Source organism: Martes martes (assembly GCF_963455335.1).
Source record: "Martes martes genome assembly, chromosome: 1".
Taxonomy (NCBI): Eukaryota; Metazoa; Chordata; class Mammalia; order Carnivora; family Mustelidae; genus Martes; species Martes martes.
The window spans coordinates 6,044,500-6,062,695 of NC_137888.1; the positions used below are offsets into that span (position 1 = coordinate 6,044,500).

At 41.2% G+C, this 18,196-nt stretch overlaps 1 protein-coding gene across 2 annotated transcripts in view; it reads left to right on the forward strand.

Moving 5' to 3' along the window:
• The window catches only part of BRWD1 (bromodomain and WD repeat domain containing 1), a 118,342-nt gene that overhangs the window by 95,588 nt on the left and 4,558 nt on the right, over positions 1–18,196 (forward strand). The window contains exons 38-41 of one of the 2 annotated variants that reach the window (XM_080804295.1): positions 3,597–3,820; positions 5,305–5,469; positions 7,573–8,484; positions 9,476–10,399. In XM_080804295.1, coding sequence (XP_080660421.1) covers positions 3,597–3,820; positions 5,305–5,469; positions 7,573–8,484; positions 9,476–10,399 — 2,225 coding nt within the window. Of the gene's footprint in view, positions 1–3,596; positions 3,821–5,304; positions 5,470–7,572; positions 8,485–9,475; positions 12,984–18,196 lie in introns of those variants that run through there. The other variant, XM_080804294.1, reaches the window with a different exon arrangement.

Here is an 18,196-nt window from a genome sequence, read left to right on the forward strand (position 1 = left end):
CTGAGTATCTGTGTTAGTTTATTGTGCTTTTAAACTCCAGAATCTGTTTGGTTTTTTGTAATTTTTATGTCTTCATCGATATTCTTGTCATCTTGCTTTTATTCTGTAAACATTATTTCATTTGGTTTTTCAAATGTGTTTGTAATAGTTGATTTAAATATCTTTAGTTCAACATCTGGGTCCTTTCAGAGACTGTTTCTGTTACCTGCTTTTTTACCTCTATGTGGGCAAACTTCCTTGACTCTTGATAGGCCTTGTACTGTTTTGTTGGACACAGTACATACTTAATAAAATAATGTTGCCATTCTGGAAATACCATCTCTTCAGGTTTTCTTGTTGCTGTTTGTTAATGTATTGTAGAAACTCTGGATTCTGATCCTTCTCCCTCACTGATGGTGCTTGTTGCTGGTTTTGTTTAGTGAGTTGCCTAAACCAATTCTGTAGTCTGTCTTTCCTAGTCTTAAGCCACTGAAATCCGCTTATTATTATTTTTAAAGATTTTATTTATTTGCCAGAAAGAATGAGGGCAAGTGAGCACAAGCAGGGGGAATGGCAGGCAAAGGGAGAAGCAGGCTCCCTGCTGAGCAAGGAGCCTGATGCAGGACTCCATCCCAGGACCCTAGGATCATGAGCTGAGCCAAAAGCAGATGCTTAACTCACTGAGCCACCCAGGCACCCCTGAAATCTGCTTTTTAAAAATTAAAAAAGAAATTGGTGAGGGGGGGGGCTGTCTTCCTGGATGTCTTCCCTGACTTAGCATAGCTCAGTGGTCAAAAATGTGTGTTCACACACTTTAAGCCTTTCACCCTTTTCTGAAGATGGTCTTTGGGTGGAGTGGGGCTGACTTCACCATCTGCTTATATTTTTTCCAGGCATGAGTCTCAAGGTCTGCCAAGGACAACTAGATAACTGGGCTCTCCTTGAGTATGTGTAGAACTTTGAGTGTATGTAGAACCTTCACATCCCCGGGAAGACCCTGGAGCTTTTCAAAGGCTCCTGTGACTGTCTCATTCCCTAGATCTCCTTTAGCTTTTTGGCTGAACTTCTGTTGGCTCTAACTGGTGTCCCAGCTTAGGCAGCTGTGTGGTTGGCCTGGCTGGATTGCTGGCAGTGAGTTTGGTGCCCTCAGGCAGAGCATGCGCTGTTTGGTGAAACTCTCAAATCAGGCCAGCTCCCTTTGCCTCTTCATCCTGGTCCTCAAGACTGTGCCACAGAATTGGGGTGTGCGTGACTGGGAATAGCTGAAAGTTAATATGCCCAAAACTCCAGTCAGTTTTTTTCTTAGATTCAGAAGGTTTTCTTGAATAAACGCTTTTTAATTTGTTAAGTGCCTGTGATTACTTTCCAGAGTTGTGAAATGACTTTTTTGGATGATTTGCCAATTTTATCTTTGCTTTTTGGGTGAGAGGGTTTGCCAGAGTCTTCCTTGCATCCCTGCCCCCTTGTTTAGACTGACAGATGCTTTGAAACAGGTAAACACGTGCTCCTTCAGTGAGTTGAGTTTGTCCCGTTGAGGTGCTTTGCAGCCTGACATTCAGGGATGTACATTACGAAGTGGACTATGTGAGTCCTCCCTGCCTCCCACCCACCCCACGCCCCAACTTTTAATTTTGAAATAATTTCGGAATTACAGAAAAGCTGAAGAATAATTGAAAGAACTCCTTTATACCCCTTGGCTGGACTCACCAGTTTTTCATAGTATGTCACATTTGCTTTATCATTTTGTAATGGGTTTTTTTTCTAAATTGTTCAAAAAAATATTTCTGACATCCTATTCCTTTACTCCTAAATACTTAGTGCACCTTTGCTAATAAATAAGAAAGTAAGTAAGTAAATAAATAAATAAATAAAACAAGGTTCTAACCATACCTTATTGCATCTCTACCGTTGACCCAATAATGTCCTTACGGCAAATTTTTTTTTCCAATCTAGACCCAAAGGAGGATCTTGTATTGCATATATATGGATATATATGTTTCTTTAGTCTGTTGTTTAAAAAAATATTAACTCATTTAATCCTCACGTGATCCTATTTTCAAGTTGTTTTTTTTTTTTTTTTTTAAAGTAAGTCTCTGCATGCAGTGAGGGGTTCAGATTCACAACCCTGAGATCAAAAGTTAAAGGCTCCACTGACTGAGCCAGCCAGGTGCCCCTCTTTAGTCTTAATCAGTAATTTTATTTTCATCCTTTGTCTTCTTAATTGACATTTTTGGAGAGTATGGGTCATTTATTTTATAAAATGAACCTCAGTTTGGGTTTCTCGGTTATCGCAGGAGTTTAATTTAAAAAAATAAAACAGACTTTCTTTTTGAACTATGAAAAGGATGAAAAGGAAGCAGTCTTACTCTGGAGGTATTTACCACTTTGTTTTCTCTTTTAAAATGAAGTGTATGATGAGTATGAGCATGTAATTATTTCTTTTTATATTTATCAGTCTGTCCCTCAGTTGATAGTAATGGAAGTTAATATTTTGACATAAGAAGCTTGAAATTTCCTGATGATGACAAAACAGCTGCTGCCTTTTTTTTTTTTTAAGATTTATTTATTTATTTATTTATTTGACAGACAGAGATCACAAGTAGGCAGAGAGAGGAGGAAGCAGGCTCCCTGCTGAGCAGAGAGCCTGAAGGGGGGCTCAATCCCAGGACCCCGGGATCATGACCTGAGCTGAAGGCAGAGACTTTAACGCACTGAGCCACCCAGGCAGCCCAAGACAGCTGCTGCTTTAAAGAACCTTGTGGTTGGGGCGCCTGGGTAGCTCAGTGGGTTAAGCCTCTGCTTTCGGCTCAGGTCATGATCTCGGGGTCGTGGGATCAAGCCCTGCATTGGGCTCTCTGCTCAGCAGGTAGCCTGCTTCTCTCTCTCTGCCTGCTTGTCATGTCTGTCTGTCAAATAAATAAAATCCTTAAAAAAAGAAAAGAACCTTTTGGTTATCTTTAAGCTCAGATTAGATATTCTTAAAAGCGCCTCTATCTTGTTTTAAACAAAAATCGGAATATTCAACATGAATATTGAACCCGGATCTGTAATTTTAAAAATCAAAGACTGTCTTGTCCTAAGTTTCTACTTTTTCTTCATAATCCATGGCTCAGGTATGCAGCACAGTGAACTGGTTGGTACTTAGAACTGAATGGATTGGTCTTAGAAAAAACTATCTTGTTCCGATCTTTTTTCTTGCCTCTGTTCTTACTGTTTAGGTTTTGTTGCTTTCTCTTCTTAATCTTATACTGTAGTTTAGGAACATATAGACAGACGAGAGAAAATTATGTCTTAATGATACTCAGTTTTATATTATGAATGAATGCCTGTATTACATGAACATTGGCTTTTAGTCCAAAGAACTTTGGCATTCAGTCTGATTCTCTGTTTGTAACTCTGCTGTTTGGATCATTTGTTCATTACTCCAGTTTGGAATAAAATTATGTGCAATTTAGAGTAAGAATATTAGTAGTAATCCATGTCAGAATAAGATGTTAACAATGAATATTTCAGGGTTTCAATCATAAAATTATTCTCAGATTAAGTAATAGTATACTTTTACTCAGGCATTCTTGGTTTAATTAAATTTTGTTTTCTTTGTTCCTGTCTTTGATCAGAAATATCAAGCAGAAGCGGTTGAAGTCTCAGACAAAAGTAATTCCTGAATTGGTAGGTTCTCCTACCCAGTCTACCTCCAGTAGGGCTGCTTACTCTGCGAGCCACAGGACAAGTGCTAGTGTCTCTTCAGGGGTGACGTCTGGTGACTCCTCAGATTCAACAGGATCGTCAGAAAGAAGGAGAAGTAGGCCTGTCACTCTGCATGATGGCTCCACGTTATCTGGTGAGATGGGAGCATTGTTATTTAACTGTCCATCACTCCTGTGTGTAGCACTGCCAGTTACTGTGCCTTCAGAGGAAGGAATAAATAAGACTGGCCTCACAGTTGAGGAAATTGTATTCAAAAGAGTCAAAAGTAACAAAATTGCAGCAGTTACTATAAGTTTGATAAGTGCTGGTCTTTGCAAATGGTGTAGCTGCATTCTACGCAAACTTGAATCTTCTCTATTTTAAATAATGGGATATAAATATCACACTTTGTATACGAAATATGGTACTTTTGTTTTTCTTTTTTAAAAAAAGACATCATTATCATCATCATGTGAGCCTAGTAAATCCTAAGCTGTTTATGGTTCTTGGCTCTTTGGTAGTATAATTAAAGCTAATCCTAACCCTTTTTTAGCATTGTGGGAATGAGGCTGTGGTGGGTGTATACTTCCCTGTTGCTCTGAGTGATTTTGGTGACTTATTACTATGACTTAAAATAATAGGTCCAAAGAGGTAAAATGCAGCCACATATTAGAGTGGCAAGCCTTGCAGAAGAGTTTGGATTACTTATTTGGGTCCCTTGATGAGTAAGGGAATCACATGATGAATTCTGTTTCAGGGAGATCAGTCACTTTGGTAGTAATTTGCAGGGAAAGGGAAGAATCTAGAAACTGAGTCAGTGTGCTGGGAAGTGGACCGGAATAGAATAGGGACAGTCAAAATGGCAAATGGCGGAGCAGTTTCAGAGTCAGAAACACAACTTGGTGACTAGTGTCCTAACGCAGCCACTTAAACACGGAGTTGGGGTTGTATTTGTGGAACAAAATTTTATCTTTTAGCAACATGCTCCCACTCACTTTGATGAAACTTTCACTCTATGATATGTTTGTAAGGATGGAGTAGACGAAAGAGCGGGAAGCTTCTCTGTGCCGTGTTCGCACTGGAGCGTGCGCTCATTCAGTGAGGTCATTAGGGAGAAGTGACATGTACTGTTCAAGTCATTTATCTTCTTTTTTCTGTCCTTTCCTCCCCCTTTCCAGTGGAACATGTGGAAATGGCTCTTGAGCTGAAAGCACGTGTGGTACCACCGTGCTGTTAACAGGGTTTACTAGCTCGAGGCCTGAAAGTGTGTCCACTGACGTGGGACTACCCAGCAGTTGTCTTTCCTGAAAGAAATACCGGTCTCAGGACAGAAGTGGATTGGGGGATTAATTACATTTCTAAATGGAAGTTTATGAAATACGTAAACTGTATTTTCTGAATCCAATCCAGTATCAATATGGTCCTTTCAGAAATAAGAGAAAAAACTGAATTTGGAATGCTGATGACATACTTTTTAATGCCAGAATTTTATGACCTGTTCTTTGAAACAGTTTTTAAAAACATAATCTCTTCTAAGTATTTTGAGAATCTGCTTTTAGCTTGTTGTTATGAAACAGCTGCGTGTGTGTGTAAAGAGAGAATATGTGTGACGAACTGATGATGCTTTATTTTTCTTAGAAAGTGAAATGGAAGATTCCTTAGGTACCTCTTCATCTTCAGCTTCAAATAGTTCAGAGGAAAGCAAAGAAAGTTCAAGACCGCGTGAAGCTTCCTTGCGTAGTGGGCTGGCCAGAAGCAGTAGTCTCAGGGTGACCAGAACCAGAGCTGCTCAGAGGAAAAGTGGTAAGACACTCAGTGGTTGGTACTTCAGAGGAGTGTTTATCAAGGGAATCCCTAAGCTAAGCATAGAATGGTTTATTGTTTTAATGTATCTACACATATGGTTAAAGGTCTTTTTTAGATTTTTTTTTTTTTTAAAGATTTTATTTATTTGCCAGAGAGAGAAAGGAAGAGAGCGAGCACAAGCAAGGGGAGAAGCAGGCTCCTTGTCGAGCAATAAGCCTGATGAGGGACTCGATCCCAAGACCCTGAGATCATGACCTGAGCTGAAGGCACATGCTTAAACCTGCTGAGCCACCCAGGCGTCCCACCCATTTTAGATTTTTTAAAAAATTGTGATACAATTGACACATATAACATTATATTTCAGGGGTACAACATAATGATTTGGTATTTGTATATACTGCAGAATGATCACAATAAGTACAGTTACAGTCAGTTATTATACATAGTTAAAGTTTTTCTTTATTTCTTAGCAGCTTTCAAATATGCAGGAGTACTAACTGTGGTCATCATGCTGTACATTGATCCCTATGTCTTATAACTGGAAGTTCGTATCTTTGATCTCCTTCACCACTCCTCCCCCACCAAATCTGCTCTCTGATCAGTGAGCTTGGTTTTTAGTTTGTTTTGGTTATTTTGTGTGTTAGGTTCCACATACAAGTGAAATTATACAGTATTTGTCTTTCTCTGTCGACTTACTTTGCTTAGCATAATACCTTCAAGGCCTATCCATGTTGTCACAAATGGCAATATTCCATTTTTTAATGACCGAATAAAACTCCATTGTATAGATACACCACATTATCTTTTCCATTCATCTGCCAATGGGTGCCTTGGTTGTTTCCATATCTTGGCTTTTGTAAGTAATGCTGCAGTGAGATTGGGGTGCAGATACCTTTTTAAGTTAGTGGTTTGTTTTCTTTAGATAAATACCTAGTAGTGCAGTTGCAGGATCATAGGGTAGTTACAGTTTTAACCTTCTGAGGACCCTCTGTACTGCTTGCTACAGTGCCTGCCCCAGCTAGCATTCCCAGCAGCAGCGCATGAGGGTTCCCCTTTCTCTGCATTCTTGCCAACATCTGTTGTTCATGTGTAATTTTAGCTGTTCTGACAGGTGTGAGATGACATCTCACTGTGGTTTTGATTTGGATTTCCCTTATTGGTGGTGTTGAATATCTTTTCACATTCTTTTGGCCATTATTTGTGAGCCATATTTTGAAAAATGTCTACTCAGGTCCCCTGCATTTTTTAATCAGATTATTTTTTGCTGATGAACTGTATGAGGTCTTTAAATACATTTTGAACAGTTAACTCCTTATCGCATACATGATTTGCACGTATCAGTAGGTTGCCTTTTTATTTTGTTGATGATTTCTTTTGCTGTGCAGAAGCTTTTAGTTTGATGTAGTCCCACTTGTTTATTTTTGGTTTTGTTGCCTTTAGTTTTGGTGTCAGATCCAAAAAAAGAAATCATGGGCAAGATCAGTGTTAAGGAGCTTAGATCCCTCTGTGTTTTCTTTTAGGAGAATTTATGGTTTCAGATCTTACATTCAAGTCTTTAATCCATTTTTATGTTAATTTTTGTGTATGTATAAGATAGTAATCTCATTTCATTTTTTTGCCTGTTGGCTGTTGGGTTTCCCCAGCACTGTTTGTTCAAGAGACAGTCCTTTCTTCGTTGTCTATTCTTGCCTCTTCTCTTGTAAATTAATTGACCGTGTAGGTGTGGGTTTATTCTGGGCTCTCTTCTGTTTCATCCTTAGGGCTGTTTTTTTGTTTTGGTTTTGGTTTTGATTTGGTTTTTTTGGGAGTGGAGGATGCATGATCAGGGGTGAGAGGGAGAGAATCCAAAGCAGGCTCCACAGCCAGCACAAGGCAGGGCTGGATCTCTCAACCCTGAGATCATGACCTGGGCTGAAATCAAGAGTCAGACGGTTAACTTGAGACACCCAGGCGCCCCCATCCTTAGGGCTTTATAGATATAGAAGGGAAATCTGTTTTGGCATTAAAAGGTAGGGAACATCAGTTCTAAAATAATAAATTTATTTTAAAAATGTTGAAATAAGGAAGGCTTTCCTAATCTTATTGCTACTTTATTTCTAGGTCCAGTTTCTTTAGAGAATGGATGTGGCAGGAAAGCCACTCGAAAGAGAGTCTATTTAAGTGACTCTGATAACAATTCAGTGGAGACCCGTGAAAGTCTTAAAGCCAGGGCTGGAAATAACCGAAAAGTGCTACGAAAGTGTGCTGCTGTGGCTGCTAATAAGATAAAGCTCATGAGTGACGTAGAGGAGAACTCTAGCTCTGAAAGTGTCTGTTCTGGCCGTAAGCTGCCTCACCGTAATGCTTCTGCTGTGGCTAGAAAAAAATTATTACATAATTCTGAAGATGATCAGAGCTTAAAGTCCGAAATTGAAGAAGAGGAACTAAAAGACCGAAATCAGCAATTACCACTGTCCAGTTCTCATGCTGCCCAGAATACTGTGAATGAGTCTGAAAATGGGGATTCAGAGTCAGAAAGTGATTTGCGAGTAGCCCGCAAAAATTGGCATGCCAATGGGTATAAGTCGCATGCTCCAGCAACTTCTAAAACTAAATTTCTTAAAATAGAGTCTTCTGACGAAGACTCTGAAAGTCATGATTCCGATAATGTACATAACAGAACTGCTGGTCCATCCACATCTGGGCAGAAACTTAAGGCAGAGAGTGTCTCAGAGGAAGAGGAGGAAGCAGATTCTGAACCAAGAAAGTATGCCGGTAGGAAATACAACACAGGTCGCAAGAATCTTACTTTCCTTAAAAAAGCAAAGATCTTCAGTGATTCGGAGGACTCCGAATCTGAAGAGCAAGATCGAGAAGGTGGCAGCTACCACAGAATGGAAACGAACCTGGTTGGAGGGGGTTCGAAGTGTGAACCCGCTGCCGGGTCCCAGTGTTTCTCAGATCACGTATCTGAGACTGATTTGGATTCAGATGATGACAATACAAAAGAAAAACCAAACAATTTTATGAAAGGTAATTCAAAACATATAATCTTGGCTTACTGGCGTGTTCTCACTGTTCTTCTCTCCTTAGAGCTTTGTTTTTTTGTTTTTCCCCATGAAACTCCTCTCCACCAGTGGTTTTCTGTCCATCGCATGCGTTCTCAGTGTGTTCGGTGCTTCCCGGATGTTCTGTGTGCATGCGTGACTGGTTGCCAGACACGTTTAGTTTTATTCAGGTAACAGGCAGTCTTGACCTTAACAGCTGTTTCTGGTAAGATTTCACGTCTTGTATTGGCTGTGGGTTTCAGGAAGGCAGAGGCAAGCACGTTTATAAGCCGTGGTGGTAGTTTAAGAAAAGGAAAGAAAAGGGTCGGCCTGTTTGCTTGGGAGGGATGCGTCAGTAAGACCGACGGCAGCCCCCGGCAGAGCGCCCCGCGCTGGCCTGTGCCCCCCGCTGGCAAGTTGTTCTCCGTGCCTGACGCGTATCAGCGCGTTGGGTCTTCGTGTTTTTTCTGAGCCGGGCTGTCATTATTGTCCGCTCGCCTCCTAAGAACTCTGGAGCACAGAGGGGTGGAAACCGCCTGCTGATGTAAGGGTGTATTCTTGGCAGGTGGCGGCTGACGGAAAGCCCCGAAGAGCAGGAGGCGGCCAAAGCCAAGACTCGGGGCGTTGGTGTAACTTCCCTGTTGTGAAGTGAAAAAAGTTTCAGGGAGGCTGAGGGTCGGTGATGAGTTTGCATACGTTAGGGCCCCGGTGAAGAGAAGTGTGTATTCATGTAAATAAAATGTCTGTGAGCTGTGTGTTGTGTCGGTGTGTCGCAAGGCCGGGGGCGTCCGCGCCGGCCGCGCGTGGCGCCTGTGACCGGTGCTGCGGCCGCAGAGGCGCGGGAGCCCGACCGCTCGCTGCCGCCCTCCTGCCGCGCGCGGAGAAGGCCAGACTCCAGTCGCTTAGAATGATGGCGTTTAATGCCTCCACACTTCCCCTGACGGATTAAAAGGATGCTCTTAATTTTTAATTTTTAGATTCTACATCACAGGACCACGGACAAAGCAGGAGAGTTTCCAGGAAAAGAGTCTGTTCCAGTGACTCAGACAGCAATTCGAAGGCGGCTAAGAAGTCCTCAAAAGCCAAAACGGCTCTCCTCAGGACTCGGCGAAGACGCGCGACCGCCGCCGCCAGTAAGACCAAGCGCGGGAGTGACGCGGAGGACGTCCGTTTCGACGGCGTGGGCCCCCGAAGCAGAAATGGACGGAAGAAGCCCCTCCTCCCCGCTCGCGCCCGCGCGGGGAAGACGGCGAGCGAGTCTGAGGGCGACGCGGGCCCCGAAGTGCCGCACGAGCAGCGCGCCGGCGACGGGCGGCCGCCCGCTGCCGACTCGGAGGGCCGCGCCGGAAGCGCCCGTGCGTCTTCCCGCGGAGACTCGGGCTCCGAAGGGGTGCCGAGCCCCGACCGCAGGAGCAGGCTCGCCGGGAGTCGCGGAGCAGACGGCGCGCCTCCGAACGCCGAGAATTGCTCGGTTGGGTCTTCAGAGGCGCCGTCGCAGAGCCGTCTTCCCGGGGCCGAGGGGGGTGCAGAATGCTCTCCGGAGTCCGCCGCGCTGCAGAAGGCGAGCGCCGAGAACGCCTTTGAGGACGACCTCAACTACGGGCTGCGCAGGTGGAACGGCCGCAGGCTCCGGACCTACGGGAAGGCGCCGTTCAGCACGACCAAAGCGCTGCGGGCGTCGCAGGGAGCGGCCGAGGCCGACGCCAAGAGGAAGAGGCTGCGGCCCGAGCCCGAGAGCCGGCCGGCGTCCGGGCCCGGGGGCGCGTCCGAGCTGGGGGCCGCCGCCGGCCCCAGATCCGACTCCGAGTTGGCGTCTGTGACTGAATCCGACGTGGACTGTGCCGATGACGCGAAAACCAAAAAGAGGAAAACGAGAGGAAAAGCAAAAGCGGTGAGAAAAGGTAAAGCTTGTGCAGCCGCCGCATCTAGAGGCGCGAGGCGGCAGAGACAGAGCAAACGGCCTAGGCTGAGTGTGGACGATAACGACTGGGAGGACTTGGACTATGCAAAATCGAAAAGAGGTCTTCGACGTTCCAAAATCAAAACGAGAAATCAGGGCAGAAGGACCGTGAGATACCATGATGGGGATGATGACAGAAGCTTAGAGAATGTGTTGGATTTTGATGATTGCACCTTATGACCTTGACAGAAAGCCAGTTCATTGAAAGAGGAAATGGACTGGAATTTGTGGTGAAAGTTGGCTGTTGAAATTATTTTTTGTCCTACAATTCAGGGAATATATTTATATTTTTCTATGAAAAGTTATGAATGTGACTAAATCATGACTGTTATCTTTATTTGCACTTGCTTGCCTTTGTAGCAGCGCTCAGCACAGGTGCCAAAATATGCTTCATTTTGGGGGCAGATCTACTTTGACAGTATTTAACTACAGATAGCAAGAATTTGAAATCTGTTCAACACTAGACATCCTGGTTATCAAAACCGATAAGCATTACTTTCATGGTAGCAAGTGTCACGCAGTTACTTTCTGAACGTGTCAAGAGGTGGTAGTTTCTAACCCCTGTCCTGTTGTAGTCAAACAGTTTCACGTGGCCTATGTTTACAGATTCTTCATACATATTATGTGCATACTGACATTATAATCATGGGAGGTGTAACCATGATTAGTAGGCGAGGTACCTACCACTCCCCCCCCCCCCTTCCCTGGCTACTTGAGCAGAATGCGTTATACCAGATTTGGTCATTTTCGTTGAAATGGTTTCTTTCCAAATGCTGTTGGGTCTTTTCTCTCTTTTTCTTTATTTTTAAGGAAAACGTCATCACTTTTATTTTATAAACTTGAATTTATAAAGTGCTGGTAAATTATTTTTTAAAATGTTTTGATTGTATATTTTAAACCTCTAAGGCCCAGACCATAGTCCTAGCATTTTCTTTTCAATTGTGCACTAACAGAATGCTATATAATTTGTCTTTTCAAGATCTCCTGGTTTCTGTGTAAGAGATTTAACCAAAATCTTGGTCTTCCATAGTCTTACTCTGTGAAATAGAGGAGTTTGTGTGCCTTAGATTTAGGAAAAGTGTGTTCTTTAATAGAGTGTACAGGGCCAAGAGAGTATTTAAATTATATGTAGTTTCCCCTCCTTTCCACTGAGATTGTAGAGTTGTTTTGTTAAGAGTGCAATCGCAAATCTCATCTATATAGGAACATAGTTAAACGTCATTCTCTGTCTCTTTGTTTTAGCTTACTGCTGCCATGTGCAATCCCAGGCGTTCTTTGCGGGGGCAACTAAGTGTATCTTTACTAGTGACCTCTAGTTTAAATCTAAGAAACTGTCATGTGTTGTGGGAAAATAATTTTGAAAAAACATTTAAAGTGAAACTTCTATCACATCATCAAATACATCAAATAAGTACACTTATTTTCGAGCCAAATATTTTTGCTTGATAGGTTGTGCTACTCCATACAGTGTAGGTGGCCATTCCTAGCTTGTTTGTGCCTGAAGATGGACTTGATTCAAATGGTTTACATATTTTGTAGCGAAGGAGTATGTTACAGTACTCCCACCTTTGTTATTTATTGGCCCTGTGTTTGGTTCCAGACAAAATTAACCTTTTTCTCCTGTGTATCCTAAAGGTGGCAGGTATGGAAAAGCATCAGACTCTGGTGTCAGTGTTAGAGAATGTTCTTAAGTGTTGTTACTTTTCAGTTATCTGTTCCATTCGACATGGTAGAAGGTACTTTGATGTCAGGGGAAGGATATTTTTGGACATTACCAATTGCGATAGATGGGATAGACCTACCCATCCTTTGTTGTTGAGAGAGCTGTGATTACTTCAAAACTATGAAGCTCTTCTACTTAGAGTTCATGTTGAGTATATGGTAGAGAGAGTGATTCAGGAGAATTGGCCTTGACTCTTGACCTGAAAACATTAATGGAATGTTCTTTACTTCCCTAGTTTTAAGCAATGGTGATAGATGTCCTATCCATTAATTTATTTAAACTCTTCTAAAGCTTCTCTGTTTTATATCTATTCTCAGGGTTATAACTCCATGTTTACCATCATCTGCAAAAAGGTACCAAAAAAATCCATAAATACAAATATAGAATATGTTCATAAATACATAAATTCTTTTGGTAGAATGAGACTTTGATCATTAGGCTTCATCAGTAGAACTATTCTTATCTTTTGGACTGAATTAACTGGTCATAGATTGGTCAACCAATTACTAATTTTTCTTTTTGTCCAAAACTGTTAGACCTTTGTGTATAAAAAGCAGTATTTTGGTTTCACCTGGAAAAAAAAACACACACACACACAAGAATTTGGCCTCATGACTTTGAAGATGTGGTTGACAGTGGTAGCTTCGCAAGTTCTGAAGTAAAATTAAGGGATTATAGTGAGAATCACTTTTATGGGTTTTTTTGGTCATGGTGCTATTCCTAAGGTTAACTTTGAATATGTGACACACACTCCTAAGTACTTTAAGGAAAATTAATAAATAATTAATAGTTCAAAATGTTTACATTGAGCACTAGAACATGTTTGACTTTTTTTCTACTTCTTTTTATGCGAAATGCGCAGGGATTTAATGCACGGATGTACTTTAATGTGTTTGGGATCAGTTTGTATTTACTTATGAAAAAAGACAAAAGCTTGCAGACTGAATGTGAACTGATCCAGAAGTAAGTGCTGTAGTTTTTCATTGCACTTGAAGTCACTTAATGGTGTATATGAACAACAACAAAAACTGCTGTGGTTGTGTATGTCCAGGGTCCTATGATTTTATTCATTTATGGTTGAAAAAAAGGGCTGAGGTATTTAGATTTGAGTTTTGGTTCCTTTGAAAGACTATTAAGAAAAAAGATGTCAAACATTTAAGAAATAGGTGAGGTTTAAAAACATTTTTTTTAAAAATCAGACTTACTTTAAAAGGTATACCAACAATGTGTATTCTGAATAAAAGGGAAAGTGTATCCCATTTTCAGATAATTCTTAGGGTGGTCATTCTCCCTTTTTTATTTTAGGGGAAGATCTCTGATTACATTCGTTCTCAATTTAGTAATTATTTGGAAAGAATGATAAAGCATTTACTCACAGCTTCTAGTTACAACACAAAAGTTTCTTTTAAATAGTACACGAAAATGGGGAGAAAGAACTTACGTTTGGGGAAAAGGCACTTCAAAACCTAGAATTGCAAACGAGAAGGTATGAAGCCAATAAAAATGCCATCTTGAAGGTATTATCGTCCAAAAATAAGAATAAGACTTGTCACTAAATCTTCACATTCCGTTGGTTGCTGACGTCTTAGATAAGAGTTCTTAGAACTGCCTTGGGTTCATACTACATTCCCTGCCCTTCTAGCCTTTTTTTCTTTAGAATAATCAGAACACAATTTGTTAATTTCATTGTATCGTTTTAAAAACTACATTGAAAGGACTTCAATCTCTCATCAGTGCACATTGAATTTGATTGTGCCACCTGAAAAAATGAGGTTTGTGTATCACTGGAATGCAAGAACGTTGTTCACAGTGCTTACAGTATTTTTGGTTTTTCCTTTCTACTCAATTGCGTTGGTTTTTTTGAGTAACTTCTAAACGGCTAGAACAGGTCTGTTTGCCTTGCCCTTTATAGCTGAAATACCAGCTCCGTCCTTTTCATCCATGTTAAGTCAGCATATTTCCTTGATTCGGCATCTTGGAGTAGTCCACAAACACTTCAGTGTCTTACGTTGTATGGAAATTGTAGTTGAGTTATTTTCTGGTGTGATGTAGTCCCCCTCCCTTCGGGAGAACTCTCCGTTATTATGTAAGTCCATCTCTAAACTCCTGCTGTGGATAACAGGGTGGAATAAAGCAGAAACCTTAAGAAATTTGCAACGTCACTGTTTAAAGACTGTCTCTGATTCTAGTATTTGGGAACAAAGACCAAACCAAGTAAAATTGTCAACGCTAGGGAGAAAATGGAACATTGTGGTAAAATCTAGTCCAACTAGATTAGTAAGTGCTAATACCACTTGGTAGCTCAAAAGTTGTGAATGAATGGAGAGGATTAAAGTGTAAAGACCTTAATGGTGAGGGCTGTGTTGTCTTTTCTCACTTTTTAATTGAGGTTTTTGTAGCTGTTTTCTTAAATTATAGATGTTGCCAAACAGTACGTGGGAATTCTCAAAGTTGGGAGGTTTTTACTAGTCACTAATAATCTGCCAAGCTAGTTCCTTAATACACTGTGAATTTGGTGGGAAAATATCAAGACTTTTACTTGGTGTCTCCTTAAGGATTGCTTGTATGGATCTGATGTAGGGAGTTTGGGTGGGGGACAGTTACAACATTGGGGTCTTACAAATCTGCAGGCTCTGTCTCTGGCAGCATGTAAGTAACTGTAGAATATGTATCTATTTGTCCTACCAACTGACCGTTTCGTTGAATTTAATTACCAGTGTTTGAGCATATTTTCTGGTCATGCTTTAGTTTTTAAGGTAAGTTTTGTCATTTATGAAAACCTTTAATGGGATTCTGACTGACCTAAGTGAAACAAGACAACCAGTTACAGTTAGCCTGGACTGCAGCAGCCAGCCTGGCCTACAGGAGTAGTATTTAGAAGTTACTACCTTTTTTGATCCATAGTTACATCTTGAAACAATCTCATTTTTAATATACTGAAGGCAGTTTTCGAAGTGTCCATCCATACGGTATGCACACATTCAGTTCACCTGTGAAATTCTGACCATTTCACTGGAGCCGGATGAAAAAAATCTCTGGTTTTTCACTCCCACGCAAGATCTCTCAAACTGTTCTAAATTAACTCATTACCACAGCTCACGACTCAGTTGTCATCTAGGAACCAGTTTTCTTTACCTTTTTTAAAGTCAATTACTAACTAAAAGAGTATAATAAATTTAATGTTGTTATCTTAACATCTTAACTTCAAGCCTTCTAGCTGATTAATTCTATAAGGTCTGCAGTAGGCAGTCGATTTCCCTTGCAACTCGTCTTTACTCTTAAACAGCTCTATTTTCTCTCTCAAACCTCTGTCCACTTGTGATTGCTTTCTCAGGCAGAATGCAGGGCCACCCTGTCATACGGGCTGGGGGAGGGAGGAGTTGAAAGACGGGCCCCAAAGGGGTTGTCCTTGCATTGTCTGTGCCCTGCTGCTTTTCATTAGGGAAGTAATAAAGTAGATTGAATACCAAGGTTGATGCCTGATACGTTATCCTGCCCAACAGTTTAAAATGCTCTGAGGTCTCTTGGGGCACCTGGGTGGCTCAGTGGGTTAAGCCTCTGCCTTCGGCTCAGGTCATGATCTCAGGGTCCTGGGATCGAGCCCCGCATCGGGCTCTCTGCTTGGCAGGGAGCCTGATTCCCCACCCCGTCTCTGCCTGCCTCTCTGCCTACTTGTGATCTTTCTCTCTGTCAAATAAATAAATAAAAATCTTTTTTAAAAAGTTCTCTGAGATCTCTCTCAAGAAGTTCATTAAACCCAGAAACCAGTATTGCACTGTGTGTCAACAAAAATTTAAAGTTAAACACTTCACCAGACAGGTACAGGATCCCTGAATTGATAGTTCACAGAGCTTTTATCAGATTTTTAGGGAAAAGAAACGGCAGTAGCTATCACAAGTCTTTGAGAATCATGGCTGTTAACAATTAACTGTTGTCTGGGGATGCGAGAAAGCCATAGAGTGATGAGCTATGTTAGCCGTCAGAACCAAACAGAATTCTGTGGTGCCCATCACGGAATGTGTTGAAGACTTGATAGATGAATTTAAGTTCATCTGTTCAACTGTAAAAGTGACCAAGCTAGTGAAGAACAGCTCTTGATTCTGGAATTATTTCAGACAATCTCCTGACCTGTTGTGGCCATACTGTGGAAGCTGACTTTGCAGTGTTACCAGCTCCCCCAGAAAACAGGAAAGTGCTCAGCTCAGGGAGTTCCAGAAAACACGTAAAGACACTTTTCAGTGTATGGGGTCTTTTTTGGAAACCTGTGCTTTGAGAGGGATGAATATCCATGACGAATGCTGTTTGTGCCCTGAGATTTGATCATTTCATTGCTTCTCAGTGAAGGGCAGATAAGGAATTTTTTTTTTTTTAAAGATTTTTAAAATTTATTTGACAGATCACAAGTAGGCAGAGAGGCAGGCAGGGGGAAGGGGAAGCAGGCTCCCCGCTGAGCAGAGAGCCCAATGTGGGGCTCAATCCCAGGACCCCCAGATCATGACGTGAGCCAAAGGCAGAGGCTTAAACCACTGAGCCACCCAGGTGCCCTAAAGGGCAGAGAAGGAAGAAGTCATCTCAAACTAGCTCTGATGAAAGCCTTGCTCGAGAGAGGTTATGTTGATTGGCAAACAAGGTTTCCGCTCTGGATTTACCACCAGCCACAACAACCAGTAATGTCCAGTACTTCAAAAATATGTGAAATAGGCTAGTACAGGTTCTTTCCGATTCAGACATGCTTTCATCTTTTTTCCATTTTCAGATTTGTTTTTAATATTCCACAATTAAAATGCTGATGAGATTAAAAATTTTCATGCTTCTACAGCAATGATGGGAAGTTTATTTTGGACCTAGGAAAACAGTTTTGTTTTAAGTATCGTAATTGGAATATGACTAGTCCTTAAAATAGAGAAACTAGAGATAATTGCTTTGAATCAAAAGTTTAATGTCTACATCCAAATTTCTATTCACCACAGACCATCTTAGAACACACAGTGATACAATTTCAAGTGGTCATATAGGTGAACTGTGATGGGGTGCTATTACAGATGTAAATTTTTACTCTGTGGATGAGGTTTTTGCCATATCCAAATAGGGAATCATTTATAGGAAAGCAGCAATCCCTCAAGCTCTCCGTGACTCCTCCAAATCACCTGACCAAGACCATCTGGGACAGGAGGACTTGGGGATTGTACTGACTGGTTAGTATTAAGTGACACAATCACAAATGTATTGTTAGAGCAGTGTCCTCCAAAAGTTATAAGCTTGTACCCTAACATATAAATTGGACTTCTCTCTAACCCTGAATGATCCTGTATATATTTCTAAAAACTGTAGTTTTCTCAAGGCGAATAAAGCACTTTATAATTTACCAAGTTCTTAGTAATAAAATTAACACTGCCTTACATGTATGCTTTTTTTTTTTTTTTAAAGTTTCCCACACTGTCACTCTTCTGTCTTTCTCAGAGTGCTTTTATCTTTATTCTGTGACCTTCCCATTTTAGGTCCAAGACTAGAGTTACAGCTTCATCAAGTTGGAGTGGCTGTACACAGTAGAATTGACTTGGTTATCCCTCCTTCCCCCCATAGTTACATATTTGAAGTGCAGCTTTTCTTAAAGCACTTTAAAAAACCTACTTAGAGTTTCTTTTGTAGAATCTTAATTGTTTTCCCTTATTTTGGGTTACAAATAACCATTTGTTAAAATGAGCTCGTATTTACTGGGCTCCTAAATTGCATCAGTACATCAAAAAGGAATTAGTTGCTGCCACTAAAAGTCCTTTTGTCCCACAGAAGTGGTTAGTGTGCTAGGATTTTATCTATACTATCAGGTGGCTATATTGTTGGGAGTGAACTGGCTATCTACTTTTGATGTGGTTTCAACATGCAAATGGAAGTAGTTGAGCGATGCTGGTTGCCCTCATCCTGTGTAGGTGAGATTTAACCTTCATTTTGTTATCTGTTTATAAGAGCATTTGTCTGTTGTAGCATACTAATTCACATACTAGTATTTGCCTAACA